Source organism: Mustela putorius, unplaced genomic scaffold (assembly GCF_011764305.1).
Source record: "Mustela putorius furo isolate JIRA1106 unplaced genomic scaffold, ASM1176430v1.1 tig00000407_pilon_pilon_pilon, whole genome shotgun sequence".
NCBI lineage: Eukaryota > Metazoa > Chordata > Mammalia > Carnivora > Mustelidae > Mustela > Mustela putorius.
The window spans coordinates 19503282-19529832 of record NW_025421373.1 but is presented as its reverse complement, the minus strand read 5'-3'; the positions used below and the strand labels follow the sequence as shown (position 1 = coordinate 19529832).

Sequence of the window (26551 nt, the reverse complement as noted above, 5' to 3'; positions counted from 1 at the left end):
CCAAAATGCTCTCTATTCTTCTAAACCCAATAAAAACAATTAGTTCAGTAGCAGGAAAAGTCGGCTCAATAAATGATTATTACAAGAATAAACAAATATAAACTAAAACTTTACCTCAATTCCTGAAAAAATTAGATTTGGAGAATAGTGCATTATGGTTCTGGTGTTATAGGCACTGTCCTTTTTATTTTTGACTGTGAGACTAACATTGAACTTATCATTATGAGACCTGACAATAAGCAGGTCCTTTTCTGCAGTGGATACTTTCAGGGCGAGGTCCGAGATACATTTATCCTTGTTTCCACAGTCTTTGGCGAAAGGAATCTGAAAATGGTCACAGGAAAGTGTTTTTCAACATTTAGTTAAGCATGATTGAAAATTACTTATTAACCTGCTTGGTGAAGTGACACATTGCCAAACTAAGTTAAGCAACTTATAAAGAGAACAGACTCCGCTGCAGAAGTCATGAGGAATTTTAAGTTTATTCCTATAATTTATAGGGAAAAAGAATAAACTTCTGAATATAAATTCTTTCAGTCCCTTAGAGACCGCACAGTTTTCACACATGTTTTTTGCTGGCTTTAGTCTGCCAGAGTAGAATAGTTTCAAAAAAATCAAGTCAAGGGGCACCAGGGTCGCTCAGTGGGTTAGAGCCTCTGCCTTCGGCTCGGGTCATGATCTTGGGGTCCTGGGATTGAGCTCTGCGTCAGGCTCTCTCCTTGGCAGGGAGCCTGCTTCCCCCTCTCTCTCTGCCTACTTGTGATCTCTCTTTCTGTCAAATAAATAAATAAATAAATAAATAAATAAAATCTTTAAAAAAATCAAGTCAAGTACTCTAAGATCTAAATCTATGAGAGAACACTTCAACACTCAACTCCCGTTATGAGATTTTCTATGGAAAAGAATAAAAACCTTAGAAATGCAATAGGGCTCAGAGGTAACAAATGGTCAAACCACGTAGCTAGAGTTTCCTTGACTGGTCTTCCCATTAAGCCCCACCCTCTTGTCTAAACCTTCACTAAGAGCCCTCCATTCTACCTCTCTTCTAAGCATCTCCCAACTCTCATTGCCACCATCACCTCTAGCCTAGCCATCCTTATTTTTCCCCGAACGAATGCAACCGATGCCTAAGTGGTCTCCCGCACCCACTCTTGCTCCAACCACGGTTCCTCCAATCACTCTCCACGCTGCAGGTGGAGTAATCCTTAAAAAGATATAAATCCAGTGCTATCACTGAAACAATTAAAACTACCAACAGCATCCCATTGCTTCAAGATAATCTGTGCAGTAGCATGAAGCCCAGAACAACCTGGTTCCTTCCTATGCCTCCCTCCCTATCCCACGTCACCTTCCCACCTCGCTCTTCAGCTTCAGCCACATTAGAGAGTTTAGTGCAGTTCCTTTATGCCTCAGACCTTTTACACACGTTTCTGTGAATAAAACACTGCTCCCTCCACTCCTATGAAGAGGATGGAAAATCCTCCTAGGCTTCAGGTCTCCACTTAAGTGTCACAACTTCTGTCTGCTGAGGCGGAAGTTCCCATCAAACAATTAAATTCTCCTCCAGACCACGTGCTTTAATCCAATAAAACCTGTTTCCTAGGTTAGATTGTAAACTCTGAAGCTTGGTACATATAAGACACCCAATCACTATTCTTGAAAGGAAGAAAGTGAAAGTGAAAGATACGGGTGTAGAGAAAACGAATTCCCCACCCCGAATGTTTCCTCCACCGGTGCCACCCCATCTTCTACTTGCTCGCTCACTCTTTCTCAGGGGCAAGACAATGGACTCTGTGGATTTGGAAGCAGGAGCGGGGGGAGTACAGCTCTTCCCACCTCTTCTGCTCTTGTGCCCATGGGAGCCATACATTCTTGCTCTCTATTTCCATTCTGCAAGTTTTATGAGGTGGGCCCCCTTGAAAGAGGCCTGAGATTGAGGAGCACTGCTGATGAATGCACTTGGTTATCTGTGGTCTATGCCTTGTTCAGCAGGAGGACATCCAATATGCCTAAGCCATACCCGAACCCGGTGTTTATTAGTAATAAAGGGAATTCCTGTAGGCTAATCCATGTCCTTCTTTCAATTGGTCCTAAATTTAGGGGAGATAAAAATAGGTGCTATTTGTAAGTTCCTCCAACAATAGGAAGCCGAAGAGTTGAGAAAAGTCTAGAAGAGTCTCATTCCTTTTTTAAAAAAAATGAGTTAGGGTTGTATGTGTGTGTCTATGTGTTTTAGGGTTTTTTTTCCCCCCAATATGTTCACATGCAGGCATTCTGAATTTAAAACAAAAATCCGACTTACATATTCATGTACTGAATTTGGTAGGGAATCATCAAGAACAGGCCCATTTTCTGGATCAGTGAGATTAAAATCCAAAGTTATCCTTACAGAGTCCCGAAAGTCATGCTTGTCCTACAGATCGAAACAGAACATATTTTATCATTGGTATCATATTTGCTGCATGTTCTGACCTTGTTATGTGATTCCTTCTTCTGCCCCTGTAGGTCAGGGCTACTGGAACATTTTTGTGCACCTGATCTGACACGACGCCATCAGGTTTTTGCTTCATTGGAGAGAAGCTGCCTTCTACCATGATAAGGGACACTGCTGAATGCAAAGGCTTCAGGATGACCAGTTGAGTCACCCGGCTTCTCAGCAGTCCTGCTGTAGTAATAGGATGTGCCATCCTTCGCCATGGCAGCATATAGCACCCGGGCTCCTTGCATAGGAATATCTTTTCTCTTGAGATCTTGAGCTAAAAACTGCCATGTAATACTTCCAACTTCAAATGAGCAAAGTTGCTTTAAATTGAGTTGGATTTCATTAGTATAATATATGCCTTGAGTTGCAAGAATTTTATAATGTCAAATGATATGTAAGTAATATGAATGCAATCAATGTTGTTTTATAATATCATGAGTAACAGCCATCATTTATGGCGTGTCTGGGATTATGAGCTTTACACACATTATTGAGAAGTATTTCAACAGAGCTCCGAGATGAATAACTATTATAGTCATTATTTTACAAATGAAAACAACTTGGTCAAAATCACTTGGAATGTGGGGAAGCTTTAAGACAAATTCCATCCTGGCTGACTGACTCCAGAACAAATGTCCGTGTATCTATTAAAATCTAAAAGAATTTTAGAAATTTTGAAACTAGATCATTCCTTTTCCTACCAAGTGCCTACACATAGCTAGATTCTTCATTTTAGACAAATATACACTAAGTGATTTCTAGCAGGTTGAAGGCAGGGGCACGTCTGGTTTCACACCCTTTCAAATTTTATACCAGTTCTAATTCCTAAATGCTCAGTTCTGATGAAATAAATAGGAGGATAACTCCAGTTTTTTTTCTTTCTGATTATAGATTGATCTTAGTGTTGACAGATAGGTTAATTTTGATATATATTATGGGGAAAATTGACTTGAAAATCACTGAAGAAAAATACAGAACACTAATAGGTATGTTTCCTATCACTTTCCTCCCCTGACTATACATATGAATACATCAAGAATATAGAAATAAATCAGATGTGGGGGGAAATCGGCCTGTTTTCCTGTAAAGTTCCAGGATCATGTATAAATCTCAAGTCTGTCTCAGTCACTAAAATCAGTATTTTGTCATTACATCCACTCTTCCCTCTTTTTTTTTTAAGTATCATGTGCATTATAAGAAAGTGTTAAAAAAACTCCTGCCCTTATTGGGAACATTCTCTCTCTCTATATAATGACTCAATAAAATGTATTTAAATGGTTCAAACTGGCTTCCTAGCCATCTTTGGGGATTAATAATTTGCTTCCCAAGCCTCCCTTATTAGTGTAATGGAAAGAAACTTAGGTAGCACAAAGTCTATGGATGATAGAAAATAGCAGATTTTTTTTTTCTCTTCGATTTAAAGTCAAAGAGTGAAACATATAGTTCAGTGGACAAGAAAGGACCCCCAAAAGAATATGGCCCAACAGTTTCTCCTCAGGGCATGTAAGCACTTATATCAAATGTGATACACATTTGACAGATGAGGCCCACAAAAGTTAAATGATGTTTTCAATTTGAAAGAATAAGTGAATGAATGCAAAAAATGAATGAATGAATGAATGAATGAATGCAGGTTTCTTATCAACTAGTCCCGTGTGCCTTCTACTATTCCATAATATACGGATAACTGATAACACACGCAGGGAAGATGAAAGATGGTTTTATGAAATGCATCTGGAAATTAGAAGATCAGGCCTGTGATTTTCTGATAAAGTGACCAAATAAATGAAGTTTACTTCATCATGTGCACTTTGAAATAAAAATCATAAGATTGGCTTGAAACAAGACATTTATGCTTTATTCTTGATTTGGAATAAAGCAGTTATAACATATGATTTACTTGCCAACATGTAGAAGGAGAGCTTAGTGCATTCTGTTTCTTCAACTGTGATGTTTCTTTGAATCTTTCTTTCTTGAGTTCCAGAGAAAAAACTTCGTGATATTTGTCTTAGTGAATCTAGTGTGACGCGGTACTGCATATCTGGAAACAAAATGGCAGAAATATTTGCCTGGGGTGATTTTCATATGGTTCAGTTCATTAAATTAGCTTTATAGCAAAATCTCTTGAGCAAACAGTCAACAGAAAGTTTCTATTACTCAGCTTGTCTACACTACTGTAGTACAATGGTAGTTCCAGTGATGACGATAACCTTCAGAACTACTTTCTGTGTGTGTGTGTGTGCATGTGTACATATGCATACCCACATACTCATACAACATGTACACCAACAAAGAAACTAAATTTCTGATTATGCATGTGTTTATTGGGTTTTCACTTAATTTTTTTTTTTAGTTTAGCAATGTTGAAGCCTTGTTTAGAATATTGATTTTATTTCAATAGACGGAAAAATATGCACTAATGAATTCTTATCTGTTTTATGAAAAAGTCACTTCAGACTCTTCAAAGCATGTAATAAAAGAAGCTTACCAAATACATTTCATAAAATAGGAGTACCAAAATAAAAAACAAGTTAAACCTATACTTTCTAAAAAGGCAATCATTCTACTTATTTGATCGCTGATTTTATAAAAATAAATGAGACTGAAATAGTGCTGTATGTAGAAATGTAAATCATATTATATGTTTCTATACCTAAAACTAGTCAGAGGGCTATTGGCGAGCATAATTATACACATGAAGAGCAAACTAAGAAAAACAGACCTTAAGGATTAATGATTTTTCATATTCTATTTACATTTGGTTTATAGAGTAAATTACTATTTTGCAGCCAATGACCTCCACAGTTTTGACTCCAACATATTTCAGTATCATTATAAAAACACGCCAGGAAGTGTATGTGTAGGGAGGAGGACATTCCTAGACTGTGCCTGAGAACACACACACACACAATATGTCTGACGCTCAAAAACCAGGATCACGTTCTGAGTGGAGCAAAGAGATCTCAGAGAGTGGGCTGGCAAAGCATTCATGCCCTTTGCAATAGCAGTCCTAGTAAAGAGAGGGCAGGAGAAGGAAGACAGGGTTTGTGCAAACCCACAGGAAGGACAACTGGGCTCCTGGAGTGCCCAACGTCCAAACTCTACTTCTGAGCTGGTATTATTCTTATTGTTTTTAGCACATTGTAGTTTGTGGTAAATGGGAGAGCCAGAGGGGAACCATGGACTGTGGAGACCATTGCATATAAGCATATAGTTTCTGCTCCAGATTTTATTGGTTCTGTAACATATTCTCTCTTCAGTAGATTTTTTTTTTCAAGATTCAACATGTTCACAGAGCAAATCTGATATGCAGATCCCTATCATCAGGGAAAAATACAATATCTTACTGGAAGTCCTCAGGTGGGAGCAAATGTATTGTTCTCTTGCCCCAAAGTACTTGGTACACATAAGACACTTACCAGCTACAAAAATTGTGTCTTCTTTGGACTTTAATTTCACATCGAAACACACGGTAGCATTTATGCATACTGTTTCCTTTCCTTCCACACGGCAGTTTTTCTTTTGGATATTCACTTTATTGGGTTCAAAATTCATGGTCACTTTAACTACAGCCACATCTCGGGACCTACAAACAGAAACAATGACGATTACTCCCCAATCTTCATATTTCATCAACGCCATCATTATGGGAGTGCAGTGCGAATGCACTGATGGGGATTCTTTTTTGTGTATAGTTGGGCTCGCAGGATTCACGTTCTTTGGTGATTTTTAAAAAAGATTTATTGTTTTAATTATTTTTAACAATTTTATTTATTTATTTGAGAGAGCGAGTGAGAGTGCGAGAAAACATGTGCATGAGCAGAGCGCAGTGTTTTCTCTCCCCAGGGAGGCCTACATACCTTCTTCCCTTCCTCTAGTAAGACGGTATTTAAGTCCGAATTCTAAGCCACCTCAAAGAATTACTCATTTTTCTCTGGCTATCTCCCATGTATACATGGGGTGTGCATGTTAATAAACTTGTTTGTTTTTCTCTTGTTAATCTGTCTTTTGTTATGGGTTGTCAGCCAAGAGCTCAAAAGGCTAGAAGGAAAATTATTTTTCATTCCTTACAGTTCATAAGCCAAAAATCTGTTTTGCCTTTGATGGAAGGAAGATGGAACCACGTGCTCAGGTGCAACCTCAGAATCAAAACGGTATTTTGGGAATCTTTGAGTTTGTTCCCAATCTGGAAAGAGTCCCAAGGCCTGTGGACAACTCTTGTGCACTGTAATACCTGTACAGGCAAGTACAGGTACTAGGGATACGTATCTCGTGAATACATAAGTCTTTGATTTGCTTTTGCATTAATTAAAAATTTTTAATTATTTTTATTTTAAACATTTTAGCCATAGAAGACAGGGAAACATAAAAAAAGGAAACAAGAAAAACAGAAATCATTTGTAATTCTACCACTCAGCAATAATCACCATTAATATTTGATGTGCTTCTTTTTCTCTGCAGAATGTATCTCTATATGTATAGATGTGTGTGTGTGCACACGCGTGTGTATAGAGAGATACACACATCCATATACATCCATACATACTTTTAAAGCATCATAATATAATGAACAGATTTCCAATATCTGTATTTTTCTGGGAACATTAGTTTTAATGGCAAGATACTATTCCAACATATGCACGTGTTGTAATCTATTTATTCGGTCCTTCCTTAATTTATTTAAAAAAATATAGTTCCTACCACAGTGCTGTGATGACTCTAAAGATTATATATCTTCGATGTAGATTAAATCTTTAAAAATTTTTAGGAAGCAAATTCCTTGTTAAAAAGTATGAATAATCTAAGGCTCTTTAACACTTGTTGGCAAATAAGTGAATAGAATAGAAATACCTTCTAATGCATTTTAACCAGTTTGCTCTTTCACCAGCAATGAACTAGCATATCTACTTCCCTGCTCATAGTTTGGATCCTTCAGGAATGAGGCTGCCTTGACCACTTTCCACCGCACGTTCCTCTGCCCCAACAAAGTCTTTAAAGGGGTTATGGTGCAATTTATTCCACAAAATGGGGCTCTCCATATCTGCTCCTGAAAGTCCTCAATTGGGGTGGGCTTCTGTTTATTGCCTGCCACCTATATTCACTCTCAATCCCTCCTTTGGCATTGTAAATCTTGGTCTTCGTGTCTGTTGGTCTGGTCCCTTCTGCTGGGTAATGACAGGGTACAACTCTGTCATTTTGGCCCATCAGTGATAAAGCACTGGCTGGGGATAAAAGAAGATAAGTCTTCAGAGCTTTTTAAGAAATCTTTGAAACAAAACTGGAGAGTAAAAATTGCCCTTATAATGTATGTGTGTGTGTGTGTGTATGTGTGTGTGTAGTGTATATATATATATATACATATTTTTAAAAGATTTTTTAAATGTATTTGACAGACAGAGATCACAAGTAGGCAGAGAGGCAGGCAGAGAGGGGGGGGGAGGCAGACTCCCTGCTGAGCAGAGAGCCTGATGTGGGCCTCGATCCCAGGACCCTGGGATCATGACCTGAGCCGAAGGCAGAGGCTTAACCCACTGAGCCACCCAGGCTCATGATGTATATATTTTTAATAGGAGAGTGACTACACTAAATATTTTTTGAGTTAAGGTTATCATAATACATTAAGCCAGGATTAACAGTTTAAACTGTATCCTTTGTTGCTGACACTGGTGACTTCTGGTTTGGAGCCCTGCTTCTGGGTGAGCCCTCCCCAAAGTCATAGCTACTTGCTGCCCAGCACTCTCCTTTCTTAGGCACCACATTACAGTTTTCTTTTCCCCCTACTGTACAGTTAAGACATTTTTAACATAATGGTTATTATCTGTGTATAGTTTAGTGTACCATTTTTATTTGACCATAAGTTTTTAAACATTATCTCTATTTTTAGTTAGAATTTTTTTTTTCAAATTTTAAAGTTGAACTAGAGTATATAATATTATATTAGTTTCAGGTTTGTAACATAGTGATTCAATAATTATATTCATTATGCTATGTTCACCACAATAAGTGCAGTTACCATCTATGAATGGTATGGTAAAAATATTATATATATATAAAATATATATTGCACATGTTATATATATACACATTTATAATAAAAACACAGACAATGATGCACAATTATCTAATTATACATATTAGGTAAATGAGTGAAGAGTCAATTACCCTAAAAAGTTTGTGAACTACTCTGGGTCGCCTGGGTGGCTCAGTGGGTTAAAGCCTCTGCCTTTGGCTCAGGTCATGATCCCAGGGTCTTGGGTCCTGGGATCAAGCCCTGCATGGGAATCTCTGTTCAGTGGGGAGCCTGTTTCTCTCTCTCTGTGTGTGCCTTTCTGCCTACTTGTGATCTCTGTCAAATAAATAAATAAAATCTTTTAAAAAGTTTGTGAACTGCTCAAAGTTAGGCATGTTTTCTTGTTTATTTAATTCTCTATGAAGCCCTCTTCTTTCCTAAAACAGAATATCTACCTTAGCGCCAAGCACATAATAAATACCCCAAATTAAGAGGTGGTTCTACTTATTCCTTTCATATGGTTTCTCCATTTTAAGATCTGATGACTCCTTCAGCTTCTTTAACTACATAACTTTTATCTAAATAATGGGGTACAAAAGAAAACAGGTATTTGGTATGACAGGAAATCCAATCATATTCTGAGCTATGAAGCTATTTGTGAAGTATTACCTGATGAATTGGCTGTTATTAAAATACATACCAGAAGAGGGCAGCACCACCAAGGCCTCCAATAGTCACATCAGTCAGACCATCTCCATTTAAATCCATTTCTCCATGGATAGACTGGCCAAAAAATTTTAGTGTCTTGCCGTCTCCACCTGATGGAATACGCTGTGAAAGTCCCAACAGAGAGTTTTTATGCCAGAAGTGTCTCTTCAAAAACAGTTTCAAATAAATCTGAGAACTTGGATTGGGCAACAAAAAACAAAAATTAAAGATCTTTTGGAAACCCGCCTAAGAAGCCCCTCATGTGGTGACAAGCTGAATTACTCAGTTGTTACCAAAGGTTATTCTTTTTATAGTGCAGACAAAATAATCCAGGGTTACTGACACCAGAGAGAGGGGAAAAAAATTTTATAACGTCATCTTGTCTAATGCTCAAGGAAAACATTGTGAGTCATTGGCTCTCCTTTCTAGTTCCCACTCAGTTCCATAGCGCAGAGATATTTAAAGATACTGGAACCTTGAAAACACATCACACATGCAAGAGAGGGAGCAGAAGTTTGTCACAGGGGTCATTTTGGGGTTTACTGAATTTGGGGGGGTAGCTATAAATAGCACATGCCATCAAAAACATTTCCCAGTATATGATCTTCTTTGCTAAAAGTCAAGGGCGCTATAAGCTTAATAGGTACAAATGAATATGGAGTTCTTGATGTATGATTTGTCACATACCCGTACAGAATGTGTTTAATATTCGTACTTCCTGACTTAGCTTTGGTTCAAACTGATAATACTTTAATAGAACCTGATGGCAAGGAGACAGGACTGACAGACCCTCCCTAAACTTGAGGTCTTCTTGAAAACCATAAATTAAGAAGCCAAATAAGGCAAACCAAATGGACACATTTTTCATGCTGAAAGGTTTGCGGCTCATTGGGAAGTATTTCCTTATTTTCAGCAAACGAACCAGAAACATCTGCCTCATTGGTCTTGGAGGAGCTCATTCAGTTTGATTCTGGATTATCGCATACACAAACAGCACCTCTGGTTACTATGGAAACAAGCGAGCACATCCTCACCTATCCTTGGGAAAGCATTTTGCCAATAATTAAGCAAACTCAGCTGTAATATTCTTTTTTGTTGTTATTTAAAGCTGCACTTCGAGTAGCCACCATTTTACAAAATAATTTTTTTACGACAATCTATCCTCTTATTAATGATTTAAACATCTTCTTTTTTTCTACTGCAAACACCATTTCAGTAAGTTTTCAGGATTAATAGTGAAGGAATAAAGTGGCCGAACACAAGAAAGAAATGCCTCCCTGCAGTTCCTCCTTCCGTCATGTTCCCGTGGTTAACCTTGCCTGTTTTCAGTTAAGTAATGAAGACTTTTGAATTTTTTGAGAACAGATAATTTACTAAGTGGATGAAAGTTTGTTACTGAAATATGCCCTTTAGTTTATTGTCTCACTAATGTCATTATGACTTTCTGAAAAATAAAGTACAACTTCACTTGAATGGATTTTGAGAATTCTGTTGACGATAGTACAAAAAGAACAACTATAAAAAAGAAATAATTGATGTTCTGATTTTCTTTTCATGTTATATAAGTAGTTCAATGCCTAATTACTTATGGTTACTTAAAAACAGACAATTACATTAGAAGAATTCCTTTAAACTCTCCTACTTTTATAGTGCATTAAATGCTTCTGCAAATTGGTATTTTTCTTATGCAGGAAAAAATTGCATTTATGGATTAGAACCATTAACTGATAATAAATTTAAAACCAGAACAACAAAAATCCCCTGCAAGTTAAGCTTATTCAGATTTTTTCCCAAGAGGGATTATTTGTGAGGAAATTATAAACCTTCAGGAATCCAAATTCAGTTCATAAAAACATACCAATTTAATTCATAAACATAAATGTTGTGCAATTTTGTTAAAACACAGATATTGAATATAAAAACAATAACCTCATCTTCTTTATTCGCTAAATCATATCATTATTATTCTCTTATTTAGAAAGTGGTATCCTCTTTTTAGGATCGGGCACACTGCAACTGTTAAATCATATCGTTAACAAGTGTTCATTTTTTTGGTTCGTGTTTGACTATTCTGAGAGTTCAGATCATGGAGATGCGGCAAATAACAACAGAAAAAAAAGACCACAAAAACCAAAACGAGATAAAAGGATAAAATACATAATAATGCTCCTGTAAAGGAACCTTAAAAGAGAATTAAATCTAGTTTCCCAATAAAGTCAGAAGAAAAAATAATCAAATAACTCATGAAGCAAGACAAGAAGCAAGCCTAGCATTGAACGCACTTATCGTTTAAGGGTGGGAATGTGTAGGTTTAACTTCTTACTTGTGCGTACTCCTTCCTGATAGTTTTGCCACTCCCATGATAAATGTACACGGCTCCCCCATGATCATCTTCCAGGGGTGCTCCTATCACAATGTCATCAAACCCATCAAGATTGAGGTCTCTCACTGCAACGATCGCTGTTCCGAAACGAGCCCCGCATGGCTCATTTTTGTTTTCTTTTGTGCATGAATTGTGCTTCAGAGATGAGCAGCAAGTCTGCTTAATGGGCTCCAGGCTCATTTGATATTCAAACCTTGTCTGGAAGAAACATAAACAGGATACTTATGGATTTCTATCATTACTACAGCACAGTGAAATTTTTAAGTACGTGCTAAATCACCACTGTTAAAAACCATTTGTACATCAACAGGAAAGTTTGTAAAATTTCTTAAAAAGGGTGCTTATCTAAGAGTCAAGTTAAATATTTTAAAGAACAGACTGTAGAAGTGGGGAAGAAGGCATATTGAGGATTATAATGGATTCTCTTTTTAATGGAACTGGGTGAGTAGAGGACTCCCAGAATGTTTTTAAAGCCAAAGAACTGAATGTTTAAAATCCTTAGTTCAGATCTTTATTCTTCCTTCATCCCAAATCTGCTTCTTTGAAAAGTCTCTATATAGTCTCCTTTATAGGGCAAAAAGGAAATTACTCTATCCAAAAACCAAATTTTTCTCAAAGCTATCGAGAGCAAAAAAACAAAAACAAAAACAAAAAAAACCCACAAAGAAACCCCCAAAAGCCCAACAAACTCAGTAAAGACAGGGCTAGTAATGATGGACAGGAACACAGGTTCTAGGAAAAAAGGAAAAAAACAGCATAGGACCAAAAAAATTGATAAGAGGAAGCAAACAACATGATAGGATGAAAGATATAATTTATGAATTAAAAAATTAGTTGGAGAGACTCTAAGAATTTAAAAAGCTAAATAGATGAATACTGACTTTGCTATAGACAACGAAACAAAACAAAAAATGCTTCTAATGAAGAAATCAAGAATTATTTCACCTAACATGTGATGTCCAAAGTCAGGAGCGGCAAACAAAATCTCACTCCAGCCCACCGAAGTATTCCAAAGACTATAGAAGTTTGCTGAAACTGGTGTCACAGCCTTAAAACACACAACTCCATAGTCTCCTTACCTCCCCTACTTTAACTGTTTTGACAGCTCATGCAGTTTTTTTTTATTTTTAATTTTTTATTAACATATAATATATTATTTGCTCCATGGGTACAGGTCTGTGAATCGTCAGGCTTACACTCTTCACAGCACTAACCATAGCACATACCCTCCCCAATGTCCATAACCCCACCACCCTCTCCCTACCCAACTCCCTCCAGCAACCCTCAGTTTGTGAGATTAAGAGTCTCTCATGTACCTAATGCAGTCTTAACTGTTAATGTTCCCAACAGCTCCAGGCCAGAGCGATAAATGGCTGCCCTGTGAGTTTATTTAGCAGTTTAATGAAACTTATCTTTATTTTATATTTTCTGCTAAAAAAGAATAGCTCACATCTCCAAGCGGAAAATACCTAACGGTTTAAACTACCTTACTAGAATTCTAAAATGTTCATTAAAAAACTGAGGAGTTGGTGCGGGTAAAGGAGCCCTGAAAAATTCTTGGCTCCTTTTTCCAAAGTGAGCACAAAATTGGAACTGCGTTACTTATTTGAAATGGGAAGAAAGGGAGAGCTATTCCTGAAATCCGACCACACTCAGAGCTACCATTACCTGATTCAGAGCGTACACGTACACTTTCCCTTGTTCCTCTTTCTCTGTTCCCATGTACATGGGAGCTCCAACCAGAAGAATGTCCGTATTAGAATCTTTATCAATGTCAACCGTCGTTAACACACTGCCGAAGTAGGAACCAATCTAGGGTACAAAACAAAACAAAATAGTCTGATGAACACTGGAAATTCTCAAGATAGCTAAAAGCCTGCACTTCTTTTACTTATCCTAATCTAGGAGAGTATTTGAGATTCAGACAGACATAGAAATAAAAATAAAATATAGAAATGGACTCTACCTGAGAGCTCTTTATTAGCTCTTGTGGCGGGGAGTGGGGGGGGGCGGTAGGGGGTGGGGGGTGGGGGAGGGGCTAGTAAACAGGCAGACCCACCCTTGAGGGTAAACAGCTGTCATAGATTGTGCAGCCTCAGTGTAAGAAAAACGGCTTCCTTTAGATTTCATCCTAGCATTTCTTTTTTTCCCAAAAAGTAGAAAAGATAAGTAATGCCACCATGATTTTTTTTAAGGAAATAAAATGAGAGTAAGCAATAAAAGGTATTCTAGGATGGCTTCAGTATAATGTTTATATGTATAATACATGTATTTATATGTATTTATGAAATAGATACATATATGTATATATGTATGAAAAATAGGAAATAAAATACAATAGGAAGAACTGATTTGTCTTGGGATACTAGTGCAAGGAATTTCACCTTGTCGACTTCGAAGATTGTTTACTCATGCACCTGATAAATTATTGAACACTGCATCTGAAACTAATGATGTGCTATAAATTGGCTTATTGAATCTAAATTAAAAAAAAAAAAGACTGGAGCACTTGCGTGGCTCAGTCGGTGAAGCCTCTGCCTTCAGCTCAGGTCACAATCTCAGGGTCCTGGGATCGAGCCTCCCATTGGGCTCCCTGCTCCGCTCAGTGGAGAGCCAGCTTCCCTCCTCTCACTCTCCTCTTCTGCCACAATACTCTCTCTTGCTCTCTCTCTCTCAAATAAATACATATTTTTAAAGCATTGTTTACTCAACAGATGGCTAAGTCTTGTCCTAGCACTTGTGGAAGATAGAAAAATATAAAAGGGGACCATCCCCTTGCAGCAACGTTTTGTTTTTTAAAGATATGGATGTATTTTGGGGAAATGCGGGAGACTTACACTTCATTATCTAAATGCAATAACCTTTCCAAATTTTGATCTGTGTTTAATATTTGATGCTCTTGATAACTGTCTTATTGAAACTTCCTGTTTTGGCTTCCATGGTTTTAATTTTGCTCTCTTGATTCTGCCATAATATCACAAGCCACCCTTTGTTTTCATCTTTGCTGGTTCCTTTTCCTCCTCCCGTGCCCCAGGTTTTGGTGTCCCCTAAGCTAAGATCTGCACTTCCCCCCATTCTCTTTTCTAGAAGGCCAATCCTTCCAAACATTTCTATTACTGAAAATTGCAAATTTCATTCTATTTTCCTCTCAAGGCTCCAGGTCTTCATTCTTAGACATTGCTAGACACTCAGACAACTGCTAGAGCTTGGCTTTTGAATGTCCTCTCCTCATAGGATATAAAGGATTTAAAAGGTTTTTTTTTTTTTTTAATTTTCCCATAAAGTTGAATTAATTACAAACATAAATAAAATACTGTAAGATGTAGCAACCTCAGGGCTTCATTCCCCCCTGACAATAGCCATCTGGAGCCGAGTGGGAGCCAAATGTTTAGATGGCTCATGAGTTGTCCAGACCATGGTTCCCACCACTTCCTGCCGTCTTCTGTGTAGTAGCTTTATTTATTTACTTTACATTCCTGACACCCATAACGATTTGAATTTGAGCTCACTGTTACAGGAAATTGTAAAACCAAATACCATTTAAAAAACGTATCTACACTGCTTGAGTTGCTGACATTCTAATAATGGTGCCACCTTTCTCTCCGATTCCCAGGCTTGAAACTTAAATCATTTATAATTTAAATCATTAACTTTCATGAGCAATTTTTCACAAAATTTTCACTTCCTGTCTTGTGGACAATTAACAGAGTGATATCAGACCCAAAATGTCATACAAAATGCTTCGTTTTACAACCCTGTCAGTTCCTCATTTATGTCTACTACACTCCTTCCTTTTCCGTTTTTATTGGTGATACATCATTTTAGGCTCTCCTCACCTTAGCCTTTTTTAGATGGTTGATGCACTTTCTGATTATGAATGTGGGCAAAGGGCTAACAAAACCCTTTCACCAAGTTTTATTATTTTATACATATGAGAATCTTTATATATGAGACTCTTACTTTTGGTTCACTTTAACTCTGTTCTCCTGGACATCTGTGGCAGAAAGGAGTTCAATTATATTACGAAGCAATATTGAGAGGGGTAAAAATAATCTCTGGTTGGGACATTGCATTTAAGGCTGTGGGGATTTACAGATACCTGATGGAGCTAACATAGGTTGGGCTTCCCAGGGTAACTCTGAAAACCGCACGCCCTTAGCAGAAGCCCTGGCAGCTATGTCTTTGGTGTCATTATGAAAGATACTGGCTCCTGTGGGGCATTATAGAGAGGACAGCTCTGTCCTTGCCTGATGTGCCTGTCTCCTCTCACCGAAGCGGTTCTGCGCTGGGCAGCTGTGGGTACACCTGCAGGGGAGGAAGGCTGCTGCTGCCCTGCCTCGTGGAGTAGGTGGTGATGGGAGGAGGGTATAGGGCTAGTCTGGTGAGCTGGGATATTTAGTGAAGCCCAAATGACTGCAATGCAATACTAACCAACATCATAGATGTTTCAGTTAAAAAATATTTACATATATTTATGTTTGCATATTGGATGCATTTCTCAAACTACTTTTATTATTCAATATCACCTAATGAGAATTTTTAAAGTTTACATAACTTCCCATTACTTCCAGGAGAAAATCCAAATTCTTTAGTTTGCCAGCCATTCAAAATCTTACACAGCTGGGGTCTGAGTTATCTTTTTAACTGGCTCTTCTGCTCTTTCTACCTATCTACAGTCTAGTAGAAATCTTCTAGACTAGTAGAAATCCTATCTCGTATTAAGATTTTGGCACCAATCCTAGCTTGAAACAATCTTTCCACCTTCTGCATTTACTGTCTATGCCATTGGCATTTTCCTGCTTCTTAATGTTTTAGATCTTTTTCTTTATATGTATATATTTGTACATCTGTATCTAAATCATCATCCATCCATCTTACCTCCATATCCATGCAACTGATTAGGTCCTGAGGCCAAAGATGTAGGTATATTAGTCTCTGCAAGGAAGTTAACACTGGGCCCTGTTTAAGGTTGATGTTGACTACGAAAGTATTTTTTCTTTTTTAAAGATTTTATTTATTCATTTGATAGAGAGAGAGAGAGAGAGAGAGCACAACCAGGGGGAGCAGCAGAGGGAGAGGGAGAAGCAGACTCCCCGCTGAGCAGGGAGCCCGGTGTTGGCCTGGATCCTAGGACTCTGGGACCATGACCTGACCCGAAGATGGGTGCTCAACTGACTGAGCCATCCAGGTGTCCCAGTACTTTCTCTTTTTTAAAATTTAGGACAATTGAGGGTTAATTTAAATTTACATAGAGTATACACGGATTAAATTAAAACAATAATTTTCAAGTTTACCTGTTCTCCACTGAGTGTCTGGAGAATCTTGATGTCTCCATTTTCCATCCTGTAGATGACAACCTGGCCCGTATGATTATACCTTGGCTGTCCAGCAATGTACAGCACATCTCCAGAAACAGTTGCAGAGTTCACTGTGTAACCTGACGAAAGAGAAATGCCAGATATCAGATATACTGTTTGACCCCTTAACATCTGCACAGAATAAATTAAGATCCACTTTAAATGGCTGGGAGAATCATTTTTATATGTTTATATAGATTTCTCTTTTTTGGAAATACTTATTTTTTATTGAAGGGAAGTTTGTCTCTGTAGAAGCTTTTAGCATGCTCTCTGATTATCTACTGTGACTGCTTTGTCCACCCCCCAACCTTGGTTTTTCATTGTTTAAAGGCACAAATGATGTAACAATGATGACAGAAGAAAAAAAAAACCCCACCAAAAATCCCTCATAATCCCAATTCACCACTTTGTAATAAATCAGTTGTACTTTACCTGGACATATTTTATAGAACCTAATAATTATAATAATTATTAATTTTATTTTATTATTTTATGTATTATTTATTTTATAAAATTAGTAATTTTATGCATTTGGCATCATAGCAAATGTAAGCCTTTTCTGTGTTGCTGCTGTAAATTTTTATTTCTTTTTATTTATTTTGTTTTTTAAAGAGAGTGTGTGTATGCACGAGCACACGAGGGAGGTGGAAAAGAAGCAGAGGGAGAGGGAGAGAATCTTAAGTGGGCTCCATGGCCATTGCAGAACCTTAGGCAAGGTTCTATCTCAGGACTCTGAGATCATGACCTGAGCTGAAATCAAGAATGATGTATTTTACCAACTGAGCCACCCATGTACCCCTGCTGTGGTAGATTTTTAAGTAGTAATTTTAAGTAGTTGATGTTTATTTCTCTGAGTTAAGGTATCAAGGGATTACCTTTCTACCACAAGACCACTCCTACCTAGTAGGAAATGGTAGAATTTTTAGGTGGTTTTTAATTTTTTGATATTATGCTTCAGGATACAAAGCATCCTTAACATTTAATTTTTTTCTTTTGGATTTTTTGGTGATAAATTTCAAGGAATAGATTACTGGATCAAATTTTCAATTCTTTCAATGTCTGGCAAATTTTTTTCCAGAACATTTGCACTAATTTATTCCATGAACAGCCAAAGTACAGACTAGTTTTATCAACTCCCCCCCAAACCTTAGGTCTCAATACTATTATTTAAATTTGTGAATGTTCTAATAGATGTTGAACATAATCTAACAATAATACTTTGTTGTGATTTCAATTTGCATTTCTTTGATTAAAAGGAGGTGTATGGGGGGATGGTTGAAATAGGTGATGGGGATTAAGGCATGCACCTGCTGTGAGGAGCACAGGGTGATGTATGGAAATGCTCAATCACTATATTGTACACCTGAAACTAATATTACACCGTTAACTAACTGGAATTTAAATTTAAAAAGTGAGATTTGACATTTTTCTTTTTAACTGGGCTTTCATTTTTTGTGTGTCTTTGAGGCAGATTATTAATTTCTGAGTGAAGAATTAAATTTATTCTTTGTGTCTATAGAGAACAGAGCTAAATCAATAATAAAAATTACTCTGTGCACATTTCAACTCTACAGAAGAAAGAAATGTTCTAATAACCAAATCTGCCCATCAGCAGAGGAGCAGAGGGCAGATTATTTTTCCAAATTCCACAGAATAGCATTTCTTACTAAGAAAAGGGTTATATGGAAAATTTATTTTCCAAGTGTTTTACTATAGGATAATAGTTTCACTTTCTTATGACATTTTTGTAAAGGAACAGAGGTTTTTTTATATTAAAACATGTTTAATCTCACAAGTACTAAAGGAACACATTCCTCAGGCATTTTTCCTTCATGAATATTTTTCTTACATTCTCATTTCTTTATCTTTCTTTGAGCTCCTAAAAAAATTATACATAATAAATTGTAAACCATTCTTTTTTAAAGAAATGTTACTAAACAAGTACTTACATTACTAACCACAATATTGCTTAAAAATAAAAACTTTAAGGTCATGTTTATACATAAATAAAATAGAAAAGAAGAATGTGCAAAACAGAAGCTGTTTTATTTCATGTCACTTTACTAAGAAATATTAAGAAAGGATTGGCCTAAGGGTGTTAGTATACTTTGATTTTTTTTTTTCATTTACAGAGCTATAAATGCCAACTGATAAATGAACCTTTAAGAAAAAGTTAAAAATTCTGTTTGAGGCTTGGGGTTGTGTGACTATTTGGTTAATTAAGTTTGACAATTTGCACTTGATAGGTACATCTATTAACTGAAGTCTGCACAAGGACAGTATCTACTGGTTAGGTGGCTACTGATGGACGCTCAGGTGTCTAAAGACAAGGAGGGAGAGTGAAGTTTAATTTTCTTGAAAGGAAAATAATTATAAACATCTAAGTTTAATGTTGCTTTATGAAGAAGAAAAAAGTACAAAATTGAAGAGAAAAGAAAATTCATAGCACAGCCTGCTGCATGGATCTATAAAGAAATAGATCCTGTCAGCTCTCATAATTCACTCCTTGGGCAAAGTGCTCGGAGCTGTTGAGGTAATGGGAAACAGGTATAGTTCTGCTTTGACTTCATGCATTTGCCTCATATCTTTACTTTTTCTCTTGAATTTGTCTGGCATGATTAGAAAGGGGCAGACCGTGAGTGGGTGGAGGAGGCAGGGAATGAGATTTCCGTGGTGTCCTCACCATCAAAATCACTTGCTAATTGCATATTGTCCTAAGGCAGTTCCTGGGTGGTTAAGTGAGTGATTATACCCTGAGAGGTTCAACAATTTCTGTTCCTACTTTTTTCTGGTCATTATTGATTAGTTTGAGGGTTTTTTGTTTTGTTTTGTTCTTTTTTTTTTGGTAATAGAGCATTTACCCATCACTTTGTTTCCTCCGTAAGATTTTCCACAGCCTAACAACTTGCAATCCACACAGATTTCAAACTAACACATTCAGACTCTTCTTAATTTGTAACCCACACAAGCAGACATTTTGAAAACTCCATTTCAGAATGAGAATAATATTTGGGGTACAAAGCTATTTTTCTTCCCTGTCCCCTTTCTGGGTGCTTTTCTATTTTAAAAGAAATCTTATTATCTTAAATTTTATGTTGGTAAAATATCTTAATGTGTTAACTTGTGATTAAGCTAATGAAATAGTTTCTAAAATATAGAAGCACATTGTGGACAACATACCCCCAAATTTCCTTTTTTGGGCAGAAAGGAATCATATGTCATAAATACTGTGGTTGCAAATGAAGGTTCTCTTAGTTTTTTTCTTGCTCACAGTGATATCTGTAAGTCTTGAATTCTCTAAGCTTGCTTTAAGCAAACTTGAATCTAAGCTTTCAGGGAATAACAGATTTAGGATTTTTTTTTTTTAATGTTTTTATTTATTTGACAGAGAGAGATCACAAGTAGGCAGAGGCAGGCAGAGAGAGAGGAAGTGAAGCAGGCTCCCCACCAAGGAAAGAGCCCGATGTGGGACTCGATCCCAGGACTCTGGGATCATGACCCGAGCTGAAAGCAGAGGCTTTAAACCACTGAGCCACCCAGGCGCCCCCAGATTTAGGATTCTTAAGACTCTTTGGTTTTAAGGAATTTTATCACATAACAATAATTCAGAATATCAAAAAAACTATAGTATTATTAAAATGTGTGAGCTTTTTTATTTTTTTTTTTTAAGATTTTATTTATTTATTTGACAGAGAGAGACAGAGATCACAAGTTGCAGAGAGGCAGAGAGAGGGAGGGGAAAGCAGACTCCCTGCTGAGCAAAGAGCCCGATGTGGGGCTCGGGGCTGGATTCCAGGACTCTGGGATCATGACCGGAGCCTAAGGCAGGCGCTTAACCGACTGAGCCACCCAGGCACCTCAAAATGGGTGAGCTTTTTAAAAAGAGTTTATTTATTTTAGAGAGAGCCGGGAGGGGCAAGAGGGGAATGGGAGGGAAAATCTGAAGCAGACTTTCCAGAACTGTGAGATCATGATCTGAGTTGAAACCAAGAGTCAGATGCTTAACCAATGGAGCCACCCAGTCGCCCCAAAACGTATGAACTTCTTCTTCTTCTTTCTCTTCCTTTTTTTTTTTTTTAAGATTTTATTTATTTATTTGACACAGAGAGAAGGAACACAAGCACGGGAGAGCTGGAGAGAGAGAAGCAGGTTCTCTGCTGAGCAGGGAGCCCAGTGTGCGGCTCAGAGGAAGGCAGACGCTTTAATGACTGAACCACCCAGGTGCCCCAATGTGTGAACGTTTTAAGATGTCACACACATCTCTGTGGACTTCATATCATATCTTTAATTTTGTAAATGTTTTAAATTTGAAATGAGCACTGAAATGAGAATCAAGGGACCTAGATTCTAGTTCAGATCTGTCATAGGGAGCTGCGACCTCATTCTTCTATTTTCTTAATATCTTAATTTGGAAAGTTGGATGTTTACCACATGCTAAGATTTCTTTTAATGTATATGAATATTGAGTCTAACCTCTGTGTGTTATAGCAAAATCAAACACTGTTATAGCAGTGTTTCTAACCATCAACTTCTTCAAATTATGTAGGGGGTGGGGAAGGACAGAAAGGAATTGTCTCTAGGTCAGTATCCTTTAGATAATCTTTTATCAGCACAACCTAGTTTGGTATTTTCTTTTGTAATGTGTAATGTCTGACCAGGGCAGAGTGGAATAGGACTTCTATGAGAAATAAACTAGACTTTCATGAATGCAGTTCAACATGTGTTAAGGGGTTTGAGCACTCACATTATATTTGCTGCTTACTGCCATTTTTTAACTATCTTAAACCCTCAGGCCTTTCATTTTTTCTTAAGTCTTGTTGTCTCTACAGTTTTTTTTTAAAGATTTTATTTATTTATTTGACAGACAGAGAACACAAGTAGGCAGAGAGGCAGGCAGAGAGGCAGGTGCAGAGAGAGAGAGAGAGGAGCAGGCTCCCCACTGAGCAGAGAGCCCGATGCAGGGCTCCATCCCAGGACCCTGGGATCATGACCTGAGCCAAAGGCAGAGGCTTTAACCCACTGAGCCACCCGGGCGCCCCTGCCTCTACAGTTTTAAGATGTCTCCTTGAATAAGGAGATGTATGAACTTACCAGTAAAGGCCCCATCCTTGTAAAATAGAAAGAAACTGGAATAGAGAGAGAAAAAGAGTTGCCTCCAGGACAGAAAGATCCCAGAGAGGAATGCTAACATAGTAAAATATGAACAGTGAATTGTATTTGTTTTCTTTACCACTGAACCCCCAGCACTGAGAACAATGCCTGGGGCAAAATAGGTATACTGGTCAAATATTTGTTGAATGAGTAATGAGTTGGGAAATCATACCCTGAGGATTTTTTTCATCCTAGTCCCTCCTAATGGTTTACTGAGATCATTTAGTGATAGACTAGTTCCCTGGTATCTCCTAGACAGCTCGGTACAGATCTAGAACAAGGTGATACCAGACATATGCCTCTTTATTCCAGACAAGTCTTTGAAAAACAAGATGGTATTACATCTCAACATTTGTCTGACTTAATAGAATATTAAAGAAGAAGCTATATATCAAGACAAATTAACATTTTTTCCCCCAAAATGAGTACCCTTAGAAAGAAACCAATGATATAGGATATATCAGAGAAAACAGGAATCTGATCTTCAGGCTATTAGCTGAATCAAGGTTTCTCTTTTTTAATCGTAATTTCTTATCCACCAAGTGCAAAGCTCTTCTTGACATTAATGAGAATACCAGACACACAGGGAGACCTCAAAAAGAACACATATCAGCCTAAATCATTTCTGTACTAGAGAGACTTTCTTAGAGAGATGACCTCCATGTTCTATTATTCTGACCACTGCTCAGAAACTAAGGCTGCTTTGGAACTTTCATGAGTCCTATAAAATGTCTAAATCTTGAAGTGATATGTCTTATGCGATTATAAGTAAGCCTATATAAATATAAGCAAATAATGCTAAAAATAAAATAAAAACAAAACAAAAAATAAAACATAATAATTTTCTATTGATTACATCCAAACTTTACCTAAATAAGAAGCAAGAGGCTCATTCTTTTTGGTAGACTCAACGTTAAAGGTCGTATTTTGAGGGATTATGATTTGATTAGCTTTCTGCATGACGACTGTACCATTCCAGTCATAGGCTCCTACTGCTCCAAGCATGACCCAGTCCTTATATCCAAATAGAGAAGACAAATGATATTTAACAAAATAGTAAGAACACAGCATTAACAATGAGATAGGTTCCAGTCAAAGTGCTTTACATAATTAACTCATAATTTTCATAATAACACAATAGTAACTTAACAGAGTAAGTAACTTGCCCTAAGTTATACAGTACAATTTGCCCACCGAAATGTCAATATTCCTTTGCATGGACTCTGATGCATTTTTCTTTCATCAACCACAAATGATATATTTCCTAATCTTGCCTGTCTGCTTAATTCTAGGTGCCAAGAACCCTAGGTCTTGATCATGGAATTTTAGTAAGATCTTTGAATACACTGAAACTGAGAAAAAGATATATTTCATATCATTAGCAACTATTTTTTTAGCCAGATGGATAATTACATAAGGCAGACGTCAAAATGTTTTATTCAAAATTATTAGTACAGTGTAATGAACTGTGTGAAATAACTTGTTTTCCTAGTAAGTTTGTGAAATGTCATTTTCCCATTTGGATTAGGAACATCATCACGGTAGGAATAACTGTTCAAGCCATGAACTACTAGTTGCACTTATAACGCTGATGCCTGGGCACTGCTTTTGGAAGTGGAAACCTTAAAAAACAAACAAACAAACAAACAAACAAACAAACAAACAAACTTTGTTTTCTACCAAGTGGTCAATGTACCTGTGAATAATGAGCACTGAAGCCAGTCTGAGACATTTCCATTTCAAATGAAGCTGCTGACTGGTCAGCTGTAGCTATAACAGAAAGATAAACACCTGTTAGTACAGTGTTGATTTGAAGAAGACAGAGGTCAATTACAATCTGGGCTCTTTACCAACCAGAACTTCCAACATCTTCTGGGTATGTTCAGCCACACATTTCTCAACCCAAAATTCCTAGGTAGGGCTGGGTGGAGGACAGAGAAGGTTAGCAGAAGGGCCATGTCTAAATTCTTGACTGATGGCTTCCCCACCCTTGCTGGAGAAGTTGAGAAAAATCCATTCATGCTTCTGTTCTTACACTGTAGATGCCTGGGGATGATAAGGCACTTTGGACTCAGGGGGTTAAAGGTGAAAGCACTGAAGTTGAAAACCTCTGTCTGTCCCTGACACTATGAGGATTCTGCTCGGACATTAGGCTAAACTCATCTGCTGTGTTACAGGGCTGAAATAATTTTATTCACATATCTAAAGAGGTCTCTTGACTCTACCATCCCCACCTGTATTTCCAGCAACAAATCCTCTTAGAATTCCATTATTTGATAAAGGGTGAAGAGTTCTGGGTTTGTATTTGCTCTAAATTCTGGTGGTAGATATCACTCACAAATTGGGAGGAACTTTTTGATGAGCTCTAGGCTGCATGATGTACAATCACGTATTTTTTTTAAGAGTCTGTACCTATTTTATTTTATTTTATTTTTTTAGTCAATGGTCTGTATGAGGTTCAGTAGCAAGCATTAGATCTTTTTAGCTTTCTAAGAGCTCCCTGAATCTGAAAAGTTTTTAATGAGGATTTCTATGGGCAAGATTCTATACCCATTTTTAGGCTCTTTATTGAGATACAGAGATAATCAGAGCATTCCATGGAAAATGTGCTACTCTCAAAATATTCACCAACCCAAAGCCACAACCTCCTAAGGGGATTGCGGGAATGTTGATTCATTTACTTTTAGTAGGGAGTTACTGATTTATCTGGCTTTGCAAATAAGTTAAAAATAGTGCATAATTGTAACAGCCAGTCTGCCTTTTCATTGAGGCATGAGAATAATTAAATTTGTGAAATAAAACTTATTTACTTGCTATCTGCTATCATAAATCTGTTAACAAATACATCAGTGATTGCCTTTTTTAAGGACTAGGTTAAATGGGGATATCAATCTAGAATTCAAATGTATCGTTTTAATTTCATGTATGAATTATCCTCTAATTTAAATGACTGAAGGGCATTTTAAGTTTTTAAGTCCATAATGCTTTATGGTGTCTTTTTTTTTTTTTTTAGATTTTATTTGTTTATTTGTTTATTTGACAGAGATCACAAGTAGACAGAGAGGTAGGGAGAGAGAGAGAGAGAGAGAGAGGGAAGCAGGCTCCTCGCTGAGCAGAGAGCCCGATGCGGAACTTGATCCCAGGACCCTGAGACCATGACCTGAGCCGAAGGCAGCGGCTTAACTCACTGAGCCACCCAGGTGCCCTTTATGGTGTCTTTTTATTTATCTTGCAAGGCCAACTGCAAGAGAGCAGCAGCAAACACCTACATATTTCCAGTACCTCCTCCTGATGCTGTTCTGCTTACAGCTGAGAACAGAGAGAGGGGAGCTGTGTGACGTTTTGCCTGCTGCACTGTCCTCATGGTAATAGCATCTCGCACATCTCTAAACTTCTTGCTGTCAACTCCTCCAAGGATTGTTCATGAGTACTGAGATAACCACTCGCCCCACTGCTCAGCATGTGCTTAGGAATTTCAGCAATTTCCCCAACTTTTGCTGGGAAAGGGAGACAGACCATTTTCTGGTTTTGATTGGTCAGGTTGGTGGCCTGTTCTCATCACTAGGTGGCGCTGTCTGTGGCAAGCAGGAATTTCATAATCCCTGCTATTTACCACCTAAAGATAAATGTTGATAGGAAGTGGACACTTCTCAAGTAACAAGGAACTGAAATCCTTTCTGCTGTCCTTATGAAGAAAATCCGAAACAGGCTAGTCAAAACACTGCATTTGGTTAGGCCTGAAAGTGCAGCAGTAAAGATGTGGGAGACATTTTAATCTGAGGGCATTTAAAAAATAATTTTGCTTCTAAATATACAGACTTCTTACAGTTTCCGGGCATTCCAACATGTAATCTTTAACTCATGGTGTGGTTAGTTTAGAAGCAACACAAAAATGTAATTTAAGGAGAATTGGGCTCCTCTTCCCACAACTGCTGATGTAGGCTTCATCTCTACAAGTTCTATAAGGTTATATTTATTTGCTTACTTAAGATGAGGTTTAAAATGGAAACTGTATTATGTTTAACTATCTAATGTAACAATCATTTTCATTTAAATAGTCTTTATGGACTGTTTCTTTCCTATCATGTATCACATTATTGACTTATCAGATCGCACTATTAAAAATAAAAAAGTACACAATGATTTGGAAAACTTTGTATATGTCCCTGAGACCATCAAAGCTTATGGTCTGGCCTATTAGTAAATGACACTGGGATAGCTACTGTGAGACCAAAGCCACTTAAAAGTGACTTGTGCAAAGAATGCAGGACAGCCAAGTAATTTAAAAGCAGCTGCGACTTCAGATGGATAAGTAATTCAAGTGCTCTGTTTCCAAGGGTACAGGAGAAAAGCAGACAGGGCAAAAGGGAAGCAGAGAAATGAAATCTGCATGGGCTGTAGCTGCTCATCAAATCTAAACCAAATCTGTCACTTATGGGTCATGTTCCAGTCATGAAATC

The 26551-nt window shown here is 37.4% G+C and overlaps 1 protein-coding gene across 2 annotated transcripts in view; it reads right to left on the bottom strand.

Moving 5' to 3' along the window:
- Positions 1-26551, bottom strand: part of ITGA1 (integrin subunit alpha 1) — a 175616-nt gene that overhangs the window by 29022 nt on the left and 120043 nt on the right. For both annotated transcript variants that reach the window (XM_004737905.3, XM_013051321.2), the window contains exons 10-19: positions 23788-23861; positions 22961-23105; positions 16878-17020; positions 13252-13395; positions 11524-11781; positions 9193-9323; positions 5902-6068; positions 4387-4523; positions 2303-2413; positions 115-324 (exon numbers count right to left, since the gene is read on the bottom strand). In XM_004737905.3, the coding sequence (XP_004737962.1) occupies positions 115-324; positions 2303-2413; positions 4387-4523; positions 5902-6068; positions 9193-9323; positions 11524-11781; positions 13252-13395; positions 16878-17020; positions 22961-23105; positions 23788-23861 (1520 nt within the window). The remainder of the gene's footprint in view (positions 1-114; positions 325-2302; positions 2414-4386; positions 4524-5901; positions 6069-9192; positions 9324-11523; positions 11782-13251; positions 13396-16877; positions 17021-22960; positions 23106-23787; positions 23862-26551) is intronic.